This window comes from Lepisosteus oculatus, chromosome 10 (assembly GCF_040954835.1).
Source record: "Lepisosteus oculatus isolate fLepOcu1 chromosome 10, fLepOcu1.hap2, whole genome shotgun sequence".
NCBI classification, from domain to species: domain Eukaryota; kingdom Metazoa; phylum Chordata; class Actinopteri; order Semionotiformes; family Lepisosteidae; genus Lepisosteus; species Lepisosteus oculatus.
Window position 1 is genome coordinate 40250760 of NC_090705.1, and position 15848 is coordinate 40266607.

General features: G+C 40.3%; 1 protein-coding gene across 5 annotated transcripts in view; it reads left to right on the forward strand.

Annotated features, from left to right (window-relative positions):
- Positions 1-15848, forward strand: part of LOC102683743 (BMP-binding endothelial regulator protein) — a 186864-nt gene that overhangs the window by 143234 nt on the left and 27782 nt on the right. For 3 of the 5 annotated variants that reach the window (XM_015357052.2, XM_015357053.2, XM_015357054.2), the window contains one exon: positions 2099-6726. In XM_015357052.2, the coding sequence (XP_015212538.2) occupies positions 2099-2151 (53 nt within the window). In that variant the 3' untranslated portion in view covers positions 2152-6726. Of the gene's footprint in view, positions 1-2098; positions 9858-12888; positions 12975-15848 lie in introns of those variants that run through there. The other 2 variants (XM_069195204.1, XM_069195205.1) reach the window with 1 other exon arrangement.

Sequence of the window (15848 nt, forward strand, 5' to 3'; positions counted from 1 at the left end):
AAAAAAATCCATGTCCTGTGCTATCTGCAACGACAGACGGCGTGCTGGTTTTAAATGCCTGTTGTCTCTGCCTGACAGTAAGGGTTATGAATTTAGATCTGTGTATACTTGGTTGTCCATTCCCACCAAAAAGGTTCTGAGAAAATGAATTCAAGGAATATAATTCCATGCTTCCATGTGGTCTGGCTCCCAGGTTTCATTATGTAACAAAGTCTTTGCTTTTGCCACGTTCGCCAGCATCTCTCGTGGTCAAAAAGAGTCAATTGATGTAGCACAAGAAATGGAAATATAATGATAGGTGTGAGGAAGAATTGAGAATGATGGTAGCTCAGCATTTTGCATAGTTTAGTTAGTGTCAATTTAGAGCAGCTCAGTGGGGATAAAATTACTGTTGGAATCTTCATGGATCCTATGTGATCCTTGTACTTTTTCATTGAGACGTGCGAGATTTTCCATTCAGGCTGAGTTTCTTCCTGCACGCCTCTCCTTCTCCAGCTCTGCCTCTCACACTACATGCAGTCTTCAGTCACGGAGACAGCAGTCTTCAGGACATTGCCCTCCTATTCATATGGAAAAGCTTGCTCTGCAGACGGCCCTCTTCTTACCTTATCAGTTAGGAGGATTAGTCAGGCAGGAAGAAAAGAAGGAGCTAATGGTGATGCAGCAGTCTGTTGCCCCAATATAAATTAGCAGGAACAATGAAAGCATGCTAGACAGGGAGGCAGAACAATCAGAACTGCCAGACATAAATCTGCCAAGACGTTAAGCATCTGTGGGGAGACACTTCAGTGGCTTTTCAGCCTTACTGTGTACCAGCGATCACCCTTTAACCACGGCTTCGTTTAGACCTTCTGAGTCAAATATCTTGTGGGAAACACGTAGATTTCTACTATGCTGAGACCTAGAATACACTAAAAGGCATATAAACTAATGGCTTACGATTGACACTTAGAGTAACGAAGGAGTGTCCTCCACTGATTTACGTACTCCAATGATATTAATAATTGCAGTTATGTCGTGACTTTATCCCCCTTAACTAATTAAGAGGCATTGAAGGAAGATGAAGAATGCCATAAATTACTTGGAACTGGGCAATCCACACTACGGTCGTCATAGAGATATTCCCACACATGGCAGTGAATCACTTAAGGTCTGTCCAACAATATGAACTAATAAATCAAAGATTACATCTAAGAAGGTTAATTTAGGTGAAGTATCTAGGCTCCAGTCAACACAATAGCGCTTGGATGACATGTGATACCTTACTTTGTGCTTAGTTTTTAAACCATAAATAGTTCTCTTTGTCAGTGTGTTTTTTTTTTACAATAGTCCTGTAATCTCTACAGATGAAAACAAGTAAATTGTGCACACACAGGTGTTTTCTTAGTTAGGTCTCCCCCTTCAACAAATCAACACAAAGAATGGTGTTACACATCATTAATGTACGAGAAATGTATGGTTTTAACTATTATTTCTGATTGATTGCTGAAATTGATGGTGCTGATAGAAGCAGCCTGACAGTATACAAAGTATACTGGTCTGTGCACCAGTGTTGGGCCACTTAAAGCTGATTCACAGTCAAGAGTGGGTTACGCAGATAAGGAGGGCTGTATAGACAATCAATAGAAAGAGATTTATACACAGTCAGTCAGGAATATAGATTTTGATAGAAAAAAAAAGACATCAGGGTGGATATGCCTCTTGGGTTTTGTTAATGTGTTTCTAGCATGTTCTAATGATCTGTTGAAATGTTACTGGGTAGAAGGATCACAGGAGATTATCTTTGGTTTGACTGTAAAAGCCAAAGGCCAGACAAGACAAAGACTACATGAATTACATGCTGAAATTAAATTTAATTTTAAATTAATCTGAACTATTATCTCTGAACTATGCTGTGCAAATTCTTAACAGGAGTTAAATATTTTTTCTCTATATTCACCTTTTTATTTAATATATTAGCCTGTATGCAAGTAGCACATGAAACAGTGTGAAGGTAGTAAAAGAAATTGTCAATGTCCAGGAAACCTGCATGAATTCTGCTTAATATAATGTGCCTCATTGCAGTGAATAACACTTCGGCACTGTGTCTGCTTTCCAGATCCCACAGAGAAGACCGGAGAGGACAGTCGGACTGTGCCAGAGGATGGCTGAGGAGCTGACTGTCACTGGCTTCTCATTCCTCATTCCTCGACCAGCAGTCGAGCAAGTCTCTGGGAATGTTTCACACTTCCAAACGCATTTTGGAGAGTGGATCCACTTCAAATGCAACCTCTGAATATTATTTCTGTTGTGGGTTTTTTTTTCCCCAAGTAAAATAACCAAACAACAAAAAGGTTTGCTTGAATCTTGTAAATACTGGTATCAGGACTCTGTAAGAACATTATTTGCAACGTAACCCATTCATTGTCTCGGTAATATCCCTCCTCCTGGCAGCCCAATTTAAGAAATTTTTAAATGTTAGCTCTTTTTAAATAATCTTGGATTAAACACAGCAACAAGTTACATCAATAGTGAAGTTTTCACACTGCAGTGACACACATACCACAAAGTTGTTTGAGCAGAAATAGATGTGTGTCATACATGATACTATGACTTTGTAACTGAGACGCTCTCAGTTAACTTAGTTTGAAGACAGGTGTACAGGCTATTATAATAAGTAGGGAAAAAAGGCTATGTATCTGTGTTTGCATACAGAATTGCTTTTGTTTTTGATTTTTTTTTAACTTTTACTCCTACTGTATTATTTGAAACGCGTATCAATTCAGGTGTTTTCCACATAGCGAGGATGTGATTACAAATTTGTTTTTTTAATTTCCCCATTTATTCATTAGATGAAAGTACAGGTATATGGTGTTTTTCTATGTAGAGCATTAAGATAAATCAGTATGTCTGCTGATGTTAGAATACACTACAAATATAATTTGATGGCGTATCATTTAGTAGCCTCTAGTATTAGCCAACAACAACAAAAAAGATTTCCATATCCCACTTGTTCTGTGCTGAATCTCTTGCTTTCCACTCTTCAGAGTGCTTTTGCATTCCAGTACAGTTTCTCTGTCTTTTGAAGATTAGTATTTAGGATGAAAAACAGCTGCTGCCCTTGATGCCTTTTTAAACCTCCTCTTCTAGTAATAATCTACTGAACATATAATACTTATATATAATAAACATGTACATACATTTGTATATACTGTATTGGAAGGCATTAAAAACACAACACATTACAGTACTTGTTGATTGTATTTGTCTTGCCTTTCAATGTCTAAACATATGTAAACACAAAAGAGTTTAACCACACTACACTGAAATCTGGCTAGTAAATGCTGGCTTCTTCTTGATAGTCCTTCTTTGTATCTGAATTGCAAATGTATTTTGTTTGCATCTTGTAGTTTTGAGAAAATACTGTACTTAGATGTAGAAAACAAGAAAAAATATATACTAATTGGTAACAAATCAGGCAGTATACAGTATATGCATTCCCATTGAGAAATAGCTTGGGATATTTTTTCCAGAAATACTATTATATAAATACAGAAAGACTATTTTATATGTAATGCTTGTAGAGCACTAACTGTTAACAGTTTAGTAAGTACTGTAACTAAAAGCAAGTGACTTTTTTACAGTGCAGTTTTCCTAGTTAGAGGTGTCTAAACACAGCAATATTTATTATAAATAAAAGTAGTAAGATCCACACCATCAAATAAGTCTAGAAAAATATATAAAAAAATAGTAAAAGATTTGAAATGTATTTTATTTGTCTTTAATGCTTATTTATTTACCTCACTGATCTCAAAATCCATGACCAATACTTGTAGTTTTGTTAATGCTGAAAAAATCCACCAACAAATTGAATGATATAATGGTAGCAATCTTTATTCAAGGGCTGAAAGAACAAGTTATGCTAGTCTGTATTCTTAAGGATCCTTTAGCTGAGAAAAATTAGATTGTGTTTATTAAGTATATATTAAAACCAGCGCTGGGAGCTCTGTCAGCATGCAGGGTTGTAAGAAAGCTTGCTTAGAGGTTAATTCTGTGCGTTGAATCAATTTCTTCTGGAAAATCTACTGCACTGGTGTCTCAGAATTACTGAGAAGCATTTCCATGACAAATACAGTGTTATGCTCGTGTATAAACATCCTGAATTGTTATATCTCTTTGCTAGTTGAATTACTTGTTACAAGAATTGCTGTTTTGTTTCCACTTTCTGTCCACTCTAAAAGGTCTGATTTAATGCCCACTGGTAATATATTACAGGGAATTAGGCAAGATGGCATCACTGTGATTGATTGATGTGGTATTCGTTGTGTGTTTTGTAATGTAGTAATCTGACAGTCACAGAAAACCAGCACCACACGTCCTCTGTCTTTTTTGGGACTGTCTGTAGTGAGAACTAGTGGCCGAGTTTATACTGAGTTTGGCCATTTAGATTGTTAAAGTCAAAGTGATCCAGAGCCACAATTACATGTTTCTATAAATCTGTTTAATAAAACATTGTGTCAGCATGGTAAAAATCTTAGGGACTTTAAAACTTTGATATACATGTACATTGACATTCAAGCTAGATAAAATATATTTAGATATTTTAAGATGACGCATCTTTTTGTATTAATTAAATCTCATGCTGGCGTACAAAATAGGTTTCTTTGAAAGTTGGTGTAAGCTCCTGTCTGCTAAACTCTTTTCGAGAAGTTAGAGTTACAGGGAGCATTCAGTAAAGTGAGTTAATTAAGGTACCGACAGAAAGAAAGTGCCTGTTGGTGCTCCTTCATCACACTGCTGTTGCATTCAGCCTGGCCGCACATCTAGAGCCAAAAGCAATATTATTTGTATTGAAAAAGAATAGAATTACCTAAGTGTACAGTAAGTGTGAGGAATTCTGTGTAGCTCAAAGCTCCACTTTCTAGTTGATGTATGTAGTGTTTAATTTTGTTGTTAAGTTAATAATTGCTGTCCTGAAGGTCAGCAGCAGTACAGCAAGAGTGGATAGAATACTGAATAGATTGTCTCCGTCTAGGGGTAGCAAGAACTGTTTCAGCTTTGATTGTAAAATAAATAGTTGAAAAATAAATGGGCTGTCAGGCAGAAAAAAAAATGTGTTCCATTGATGTGCGACATCAAAGCCCATTTATCCTCCAGAAAAACATCAGCCAAGCTCAGAGAATTTATTTTAGACATGTGCCCGTCTAGAATCAAACCCACAACCTCCCATTCCATAATCCATCTCTGCTAACCGCTACGCCTACATGCAGTTATTTGACGTCTTTTCAGCCAGTCATACCAGTTTCATTCATGCCCTTAACATGTGGTATCACTGAACAGTAAATGAATACTCCCCATTCTAAAATGGCTAAGAATAATATCTGGAGCCTCTTCGGACCTCCCACGTTACCTTCTGGATATTGCTCGTTTTTTTGCTGCGATTGCAACTTTGAGATGCTGAGCGACGATGCTTCCAAAATAAGCTTTTGGAATCCGTATTAAAAATATTTTTTAAAAAATCCAAACAATATTATTTGTGCTCTGTTACCTTGAAATAGTGTTCCATTTGCACTGAACTCTACCGTTCTGACCCTTTTTATTTTCTCAATGATTAAATGTGTGCAAGAGAGTTGATTTAACCCCCTTGCAACCTTAGAAGTCCTATTTTTGACCATGCTGGGGTCATGTTTATCAACTGGACTAATAATATTGGAAACGTGACACGTTGAAGTGACTTGGCTTTTAAAATAACTTCCAGATCCTCATCTGCACCCTAAACGGACTAATTAAATGTGACATGTTTGGATTTATGAGAGAGAGAAATAGTCGTTTCAAACAGAAGCCTCACTGTGTGTTATGGTGAGCTGAAGTGGAGAGCATTGTTCTCCAAGCTGCTGTATCAATAATCACCGCGTGCTGACAAAAACAACATCTGAACTTGAGTTTGTGTCTTGTAAAATAATCTGGAACCAGATTAAGTCCGTTCAGTGCAGATTTCAGGAGAGTAGCATTTCACTACTACACATTCGTAAACCTTTTATATTTTTAATTTAATAAAAGCTTTTCAGATAAATTCTACCCCTGCCTTGTGTAAAACTTCAGAGGGTGTTCACAACTGTTTTCCAGGATATATGGATAAAACTAAAGAAAGTCTTTGTCTCTTCCACCTTCTCTGAGATGTACAGTATATAAATTAAACATAAATAAATGGCATTATAACTAACACTTTAGAAACATTGCTGTAAGATCTTGGGCAAAATAGCTGGTATGTATTTCACAATTTAAAGCAAAACACTAGAAATGTGGTTTAAAACCAGGTGATGAGTTTAGGGAATCTTAAAATGCTTTTTAAAACTCTTGCAGATGTTTAGTTTTGCAATGTACTCGAGTTTCTCAACAGCAGTGGTCAAATGTCTATGAATAAAGTACAAAATTTCTGATAAAAATACCTTCAGTTCAAACCATTGGTATGCTCTGTGTCATTTTCATTATTTTAAACGTACCCTTATTTACACATCACTGGGCTTAAGACCTGTTTGGCTTTTTTTTTTTAAATTGCCTATCTACAGTATATCTGTATTTTTAAAATGTTTTTTTAAAACCAGTCTGTTCCATGTTGACAAACATCATTTGTTTTTGTATAATATACAGGGCTTCTGTTGTACCCTTTTTGTCAATATACCATTGTAACAGTGCCACAATGTTTAAGTACAAGAAAATTTTAATAAAAGTTTGGATTAGACAAAACATCGAACAGTCTTCTTGCCACATTTCAGACATGATCAGTGATACACTTAATTCCCTCTTTTCTTTTTGTCTTCAGTTGAAATGTTATAGCTTTGTTTGATGGCTCACTGAGGAGACCCTAAATTTATTGCAATTAATAAACCTCCCAGTCACTGCTAATACAGGTTAAAGGGGTAAAGAGTGTAAGTGGACAGGGCAGTGCAGAAGTCACTTAATGTTCCAACCTTTCACCTGTGGAGGGCAAAGTTCAGATTAATTTTAGGTTTTTAAATAGAAGTAGTTGGGCGAACTCAGCATTTATTCCTGTCTTCAGCCCTACAGATCCCAGCTCCGTTTTCACAGGAGGTGGCACTGAGGAACTGACGATAAGGACAAAAGAACTTTTTTTTTTGCCTTTTTTAAATTTCAGCCCATAGTTAGAGCTTTCCTGCGATATAGGAAATTGTGTAGATTATTGAACGTATTCTGGAAGAAGTGCAGTGAGTCACTTTTCATTGTTTTAGTCTTACATAACTGGAAAAAGAACAACGAGAACTTATGTATCCACTCTCCAAAATATTCATTTACCAGCCACAGATTATAATTTGATTATCGTAGAATTGTCTAGATACTCCGCTTTGTATGTGCCATTACTTCATTCATATGTATATTAGCTAATTAGTTCATTTTGAGGATATTTCTCAATGCAACCAATACATGATTATTAACCAATATGTCATAACTGGAGTACAAACGCATTCAGCATGAGATATGGGTTTATAAAATGAGAGCAATAAAAGAATTATGTTGGTTCACATTCAAGTGTTTCCTTTTCAATGTTTCAAACTCGGTTGAACCTGTGTAACCAAGAGCCGCAGTGTGTCTGGGAAGTAAATTAATTTGCACACAGGTGGTCATTCTGAGCTGCGTTACAATGAAATGTTGACGATGACCATGCACGTGTAAGTTCTTCTGTGTTAAACGCCCTCAATGCAGGATGTTATCTGAACTGTATCTGCGGTATCTGCCTTCTCCACACTTGTCCATAAAGGTGCTCTTTGTCGCCATCCAGTGATCAATTGCATCTGGAATATTTTTTATGCCTACACAATTAACATACAAATTGTACCCGAACTGAATAAGATATACAATTAATAACATTTTGCTCTTAGTAGCAACTAGTGAATGCAGTAACCACGCAAAGATTCTGACGAATTGAATGCATGCTTTTTCTATTTAAAACCTCTTAAATGTAACCTTATCGTGAAAATCATCGCTTGAGTATACCGTATAGAGTTGAGTATAATCCCAGTTCTCCAGTCTAGAAAATGCTGTGTAGTTATACTTTGCCTTAAAACAGAGCACGAAAGGTGGTTGATATGTACTTCAGTTGATATGGACTGTATTCACAAAAGTTTAGGGGTGCTTACAGTCTATATCAAACGTTTTGAGGGGTCAACGTTTGTTTTTTAAACTAGGTTCCGAAGTGAAAATATTCTAAATCATTTTCATTAATATGTCTCCCGTGTATAAATGGCATCATGTTTGTTTTTTTTTAATGGCCATAAACCAGTTCGAGACAGCGCATTAAGGCAACCACTGGGGAAATGAAACGTGTCAGAAAAGCGAAATCGTCCGATCTTACATTGTTCTAGTAATTAGCGCATATTATCTTCCGTTGGTACAGTTTACAGGTGACATTTGATCCAGATATAGTTTATTCCGGGGGACCCCGGGTAAAAGCTTCATTAAACACGCCGAATTGCTGACAATCCACCTCGTCCGGTTCAGAAAAGTGCGCTTGTGTTTCGTGACGTGGGGCTGCGGAGACGGTGGGAAAGCAGAGGCGTCCCGTGAAAAGATGGAATTTGAAACGTTCAAAGGGATCGATAAGCGTGATCGGAAGACAGACACTCCTCGGCCGCAGACTTCCCAAGAACAAAACCTCCAGAGGGAAGGTGTGTGTGTGTGTGGCGCGATAACACGCAGTTTGATCTCCCCCCAGTGATCAGGAGAAGAGCTTGGGCACAGCCGTTTGTATATTGCTGGGAGAAGCGTCTTCACTCCTCGCCGGCGTGTTGAACAGAAACAGTTGTGTATTCAGCCCTGCCGGAGATACGCGGCAGTCAGGAGGTGGATCTCGCCGGCGAGGGCACGGCTCCTTGCGCTGATGGGCTCATTAGGAACCAGCGGCCGGGCTGCGAGGGGGGGCGGGCGTGCTGGACGTCAAAGCAGTTGGATTATTGATCTGGCGGTAACGATTTAAATATCGAGGGGCCGATCTCTCGCTGCGAGGAGGTGGATCCCCGTGCGGCGGCGAAAGTTTAACTGGAGCCGCTCCGCTTTCACTCCTCCGATACGCGTGTGCTTGTCTTTTTTTTGGGGTGGCGAAGAGATAGAGAGAGGCTGCAGCCCTGAAAACTACGTCTGGAAGTGAAAGGGGCACCGCTGAGTCTTACCTGACCTGGTCTCTCTCTCTGTCTCTCATCGCGGAGACACATCCCCTTTCTGTGCGGGGCTGGTTGCACGGCTAATCTACACCACCGCCATCGCCTTGAGCATCTTCAGCTCTTTAAAAGCGCTTTTGCGTTCTCCTTGGTCTATGGTATCCCTGGACGGGTTTTTTTTTTAAATACCACTCTTGTTTTCTTACCTCGATTGTTTTGATTTTTTTTTCTCCCCCCGTCAGAACTCGTATCTTTCGAAATTTTGTGAATTGATTGATTGATTTTTTTTTCTGGACATGCGTTCATTGTACTGACTACCCCGGGACGCGGAATGAAGCGCTGCCGCGACCTCGCCTTGAGCTTGTGCGCTCGCCGTGCGCGGTCCGGCTGGCGGACGATGAGGCGCAGGTGATGGACGCGGGTCTCGACTCTGACACAGCTGCCCAGAGATTGCGCTGCCGGAGCTTTCGCGATCTTTTCAAAAAAACTATTATTCACCCACGATTCCGCCTGCCCAACGGGAAAGGATGTCTCTTTCTTTAATCCGGGAGCTGGACCGAACTGGGATGCTTATGAACTGCTGCCTTGGCGCTGTGGCGGTGCCGCTGCGGGCGCAGACACTCTCCGTGAGATTCACCTGCAGTCTCCTGTACATGATGTTTTTGTTGTTCCAGCTACCGCCGTCCACCTCTCAGTTTCTCATGGGTAAGCACAAGACGCCAAGCGTGAGAAAACACGGATGCTTTCTGATGTGTATTAATAGATGCATTATGACACAGACTAGATATATGTTTTCTATGATGATGGTCTGCAGAAAATGTCAACTGTAACAACAACTAATTTAACACTTTTCTGTTCCGTTCCGTATAATGTTAGATATTAGGTGTCAAGAGGTGCAGAAAAAAGAGTTGGCAGTCAACAATCACCTTCCTGATGTTTTCTTTATTTTGTTTCATTGGCTTTCGCTTAATTTAACGCTGTTCGTATATTCTCTGTACTCCACCCGGTGATTCCTCTGTTACAATGAGATTTGGAGATCCCTTAATATGTACGCCATAACCTATATCGTTACCTCCATCATAATTAATGAGTTTACCAGTTTTCCATTCTAGATATACGAAAATGGTCTGGAATCCTGATACTCAACATTTAATTATTGTTAGACTGCCTGCTGCACATTTTAGCAAGCACAACAAAAAAATACGCTACTATTTCTTTCGCAAGCAAACACTTGATACCCGTGTCAAGTGAAAACAATTAAAATAAAAGCGTATCCTATTAAATATCCGAGTAAGCATGGCGCTGACAAGGCATTTTAAGAATGCCTAGAATGTATTGTTAATCGCTGTTTTTGTCACTAATAAAGCTTGCGATTTATTGTGCCAACTGAACTTAATTTATGCAACCTGTTAATTAGAGAAACGATCCTGGGATGTAATTACAGGCCAAAGGCTAGTGAAGACCTCAGACATTTCTACGAAGCCCTCTACACCTCGACTGATATCTGAACGAAAAGTCCTTTCTAGGGCGAGTTGAAGTATTAAGTTTCGAAAAAGGTTTTTCTCTGTTCACCACAGGCAACGGAGACTAACGATATACATGTCTTGTAAATTGAACATTAGCCTCTGAAGCTATGGAGTCATTTCCTGGATTGATGGGAAAATGTAGCTTATGAGTGGAAATCTACGTGTGCGGGTTCCTGTCAATTGCACAGAACTTCACTTATCCGAAATCGATCGCGCTGCGGGGAGGTGGTAAAAATAAAAAATCTCTAAATTAACTCCAGCCAGCGCCTAGATTCAATCGGTCTTGCTTGTCACAAAACATCTCCGCTATAATTTTTTAGTCTCATACCCCTGAACCCCCGATCTGAGCGGACGTTTTTACAGCATTCCTCTGCCAAAACGTCGCCGTTAAGACTTGCTTAAGTGCCTTTTTCAATATCTTTTTACGCGTCTGGAGACGTACCTAACGCGCTTCAGCGCTGGGGAAATGTCTGGGATTGCCCGGTCGCACACAGGTGCTCGGTGGTGGTCGTTTCCACTGTTAGATCTAATCCCTGCAGAGCGCGGGTGATCGGCATGGTTTTAGTGAGGTGGGTCTCTTTGAGCCCTTGGAGGTACTCACAGCTGAGCGGTCTGGGAGGACCTCTCCACAAAACCTCCAGGTCCTCTGCACGATTATCCAGCCTTCTGTTGGACTATGCCAATGGTCCTGTGTGCAGGGAGGTGTCAGAAATCGTAAGAGGCAGCTTCTCTGCTCTCATTGACTGTGCAATATAAAGACAGACGGTTAGGGCATTACAGCGTTGTCTGCTGGCAGGGAAGACGATGGCAATAACCCCACTGAGCTTCTGGGGCTGTTCTCAGCCAGCCCCTGTGAAACTTCGCCTTTGCTCCCGTGCAAACGGCAGTCTGATACTGGCCTCAAGTAGACTTGTGTTGCTCATGTGTTGCTCTCTCTCTCCCTGCTTTCTGTAAGAAGCATCAGCATTAAGCCGCTCGGTTTAGCCATGACAGTTACAAGATCGGAAAAAGGTAACTTCCAAACCTTGGGATCTCATTTACTTGTCAAAGCTCAGCTCTGTGTCAGTGCTTACACAATTTTGTAAAGTGTAATCAGTTTTTAAGGGGGAAAAAAAAAGACTTAAAAGTAATGGAAGGTGTACTTTGACAGCAAAACAGCTTTGTCAAAACAATCGCTAATAACCCCCCTCCCCCCAAAAAAGCCTGGACATGCCCAATGGTGTCACAGGAAGGAGTATGGAATTTGGCCTTGCAGACTGCAGTGCATCCCCATGACAAACACCTGATACTGTCTTGCTGGTTTCTTCTCCAGTCTTTGCCAAGTGGTGCTGATCCAAGGAGTGGTGCACAAGAAGGATTAGCACCTGCAGACCCACATTCGGGAGCTCCCGTTCCTAAACTGTTCACTAGAGTTGACATCAGACAGGGTTGTGGGCTTGGACCGGTCCCAATGGGTTTGGTGACCTGCCAAGGTACAGAAGCTAAAGGCAAGAGCCATTCGTACCGGCAGCAAACAGACAGCGCGATGTCAGTTATGTACATCACACCCATAATCCTGCCACTAACAATGACCCTGAGATCAGAATGCCTGTGTACGACGATCCCATCTTGTAACACAATGCTGTCGCCACTACAGGTCTCTTTCAAGCTCCTGCAAATGTCCGATGGGTCAGTGCACCATCACTGCTGTTCACTATGCTCTGGGTCACAAGGAAAACGTGTCTCTTTGGGCATCAGCAGCCTTAGCTTAAATACAAAGAAGCTGTCCACATGTAACACAGTTGTGTTTTTTTGGTAAAAACCTTCCATTGGAGGGCTGCTGATTGACATGATTGCCTGATATTTTGCATTGCTTTCAGAACAGCTCACTATAAATTAGGACCAAAGATTTGATAAGAGAAATAGTACAGAATTCTATCATCATTGCGTTCAGTAGGACTATATATTTAATCTATTACTGCAGAATATATTTACGTCCTAAAGAAGAAGGAAATGTGAAAAACAGCACTTCAGGATCTACGTGAATCAGCCCATGATGAACTTTGCCTGCAGATGATTAGGATGTAGCACTGTGGTTTTATGGCACTGATGTATAGTTCTACACTCACACTCGATCAGCGATCTGATTTTGCACATGAGTGTAAACTCGTAGACTGGGATTGGGCTATATAAACAATGAACAACAACATATTGATCTTTATCTCCCACAGGTACTGTAGCCAGCTGTGAAAATGAAGGAGAAGTCTTGGAGATCCCTAATATCACAGACAACCCCTGTATAACCTGTGTCTGTCTGGTAAGACATTTAGCTGAAAACAGTCTTTTGTGCATTATGTTTGTTTGCTTGTGTGGGCCTATTTGGGTTACTCTTCAGAAACCTTATATGTCAAGCAGTGTTTTAAAATAACAGGAAGAAGAGAAATGATTTGTGTCGAGGCCGAAAGCTTTCTTTCTGCGGCTCAGAAGAAGACAGGGAGGGTTTTTCTCTCACACCACTGTAAGGATATACTGAGGCAGACCATAAGAATGTCAGAGGTTGCAAACAAGGGCAACATTTTGTCCCGTCTCATTTGGTTGCGTGTAGCTAATTGATCCAAGAACCACATTTCACTTTACAATTTCCATATGAATCTGCCCACAAAACACTGCTCTTCATTCAGGGGTGAGGCTCCCACAGGCAGAGAGCAAGTGTGTTGTGTGTCTTGCTTGTAGACCTTCAGCTCACCATGTTTTAACGACAGTGTGCCTGACAGCTGGTCTGAAACGAAGTGGCAGCAGTAACCTTTATCCTGCGTTGTGCAAAAGAATTTTTGAAAAATAAACTTTTAAAACCTACAGCTGCAAACAAAAAATTACAAAATACGGGGCTGCTTTAAAGTCAGTAACACTGTTTTACGTTTGCAGAATAGGTCTGTGTCTCCATCTAACAGATGAGCTGCACGACATTAAGGACATGTTTTAGAATTAGTCATGACTAATTTCGTTTTGAACATCTGCTGGCGTTTTGCGTTTGACTGCAGCCCTTAAAGCGAGACACAGCAATGAAGACAGAATAATGGAGTAGCGAACTAGAGCCACTAATGTTTGTGAGCTGTGCTGTCCATTTTACCAGCAGACGTGTGCCAGCCATGTTAAGCCAGTGGTATTTGTGGGAGAGAAATTCCTGGCTGAAGAACACACAGGGTATTAAAGAGTGGCTAGGCAGGGTTACATGAATGCTTGTACAGGCAGGCAGAAAGACCGGGGGGATTATGTTAATGGAGGAATGGGATTTTCTCACTGACCACTCTGGATTATCCTTTATGGGGGTCAGTATGAGCCACTGGGCTCAATCTTGTGATTTAGATTCTCCTCGATCCAAATGATTGGGTTGGGTACGTGATTGCATGCTCAGTGACACTCGAGTGTGGAGTCCGCATATCCTGGGAAAAAACCTGTGCTCTGTTTTAGTTACAAGAAGTCAGAGGGTGAATGGGTACTGTAGGTAAAGGCTTTTAGGATGAAATTCTTTTATAGACGTCTGTTCAGTCTCAGGCAGAAGGCTGTGTTGTTTCAATCTCCTCCCTGCTGCAGCTCGAATCTCCAGATTCTCACTTTTGTTGTAAATAAATGATAATTGTGTAGCAGCACAAAGCTACACTTACACTGCTGTGAATGTGCACTGCTCAGCATCCAGCACTAATTTGGTATCAGTGCAATACCAAATGATAGTCCAAATATAAGTGATATATGAAAACATTAATCAAAGACTAAATGTGTGTTTAAGCTTAAAATATATTGTAATATCTGGAAATTTGTATATAAGAGACAAGACCTGCCTGCCCTAAATGGAGGAGACATTGATTTGTTGTGCGAACTTAGGCTTCCCTTGAGGAAAATCAATAGGTGAAAATGAATGTTTTGTCTGAAGTGAATTTCCTCAGAGCGCTCTGGTGTCCTCCCACAGTCCGGAGACATACTGGTCGGCTCATTGGCTACTGGGAAAACTGCCCCTGTCGTGTGTGTCCGTGTCTGTGTGTGCCCTGCGATGGACTGGTGTCCCATCTCGGGTGTTTCCTGTCTGGATGGGCCCTGGCTCTCCCACTGCCCTGTGTTGGATCAGGCAGTTAGAAAATGGACTGATGTGTTGATAAACACGGGATTCTTCTAAACTCTCTTCCTGGCTGTACAATAAGCGCAATATATATATATAAACATTTTGGTTGTTCGTTTGACAAATTTGTAAAATAGCATCGAATATTGCCTAGATGTGTCATTAATCTCCATCCCATTATTCTGAAATGTTCTGTCGCTCAGGGTAGTGACATTTTCAGCATGGTAGTAAAAAGTCTCAGCTGTCGCCATCTAGTGATCATTAGCCTATAATCACCATATGAGAGAACCAAGGCTGGCATGACGTGTCAGAGATGCTGATTTACTTGAAAGTCCGTTGTAGGGAATGCCTAGCGTGAGTCACTGAAGAGTAACGACCAGATTGTTTATTTGTACACCTGAACATAGTCATGTTATCTAGACATTTGAAACTTTCTATTTTTTTAATCAATCCTATTATTTAACAATGAATATGGATGTGTGCCGTTTCAGAACTTCCGACTAAGCTGCATTTGGTCACCATGAGTTTAATGCCATTATGAAAATCGGGACAGCGGGAATGTTATTGGTATTGGATAATGTGTGAGAAGATATAATTACATTACAGTGTTTTTTAATAAAATGACACCATGATAACGTACCTTAGCAGCAGTTAATTCTGCCATATATAGAGTAATAACCAATACTGTATCTAGATAAAAATGGTAGAATTTACTTCATGCTGTTTCAGTTCTGTTTGGCATCTTTAATCAGCTGAAACAGCACCTATTGGTACTGAAGAATGAAGATTAGTTGGAGTACCGAATTCTGCCTTTTCATTTAGTTAAGGACCACATTGCATATTGTTCTGGGGGACTGAGAAACCATCTGTTAATACATCTTCTACTACATTTCTTGTTTAGAAACAGGAGTACAGCTATGCATAAACAAAAGTGCTCTCAAAAGCCATCAGTACAAAATAACGAGGCGAGCCATGGTATGCAAATACATTGAAACAGTAGCCTGGCTATTAATCCATTGCTATGCTGTTATAGATACCTCTGCCAATGGAAAAAACACTCATCAGTGTCTCTAATAT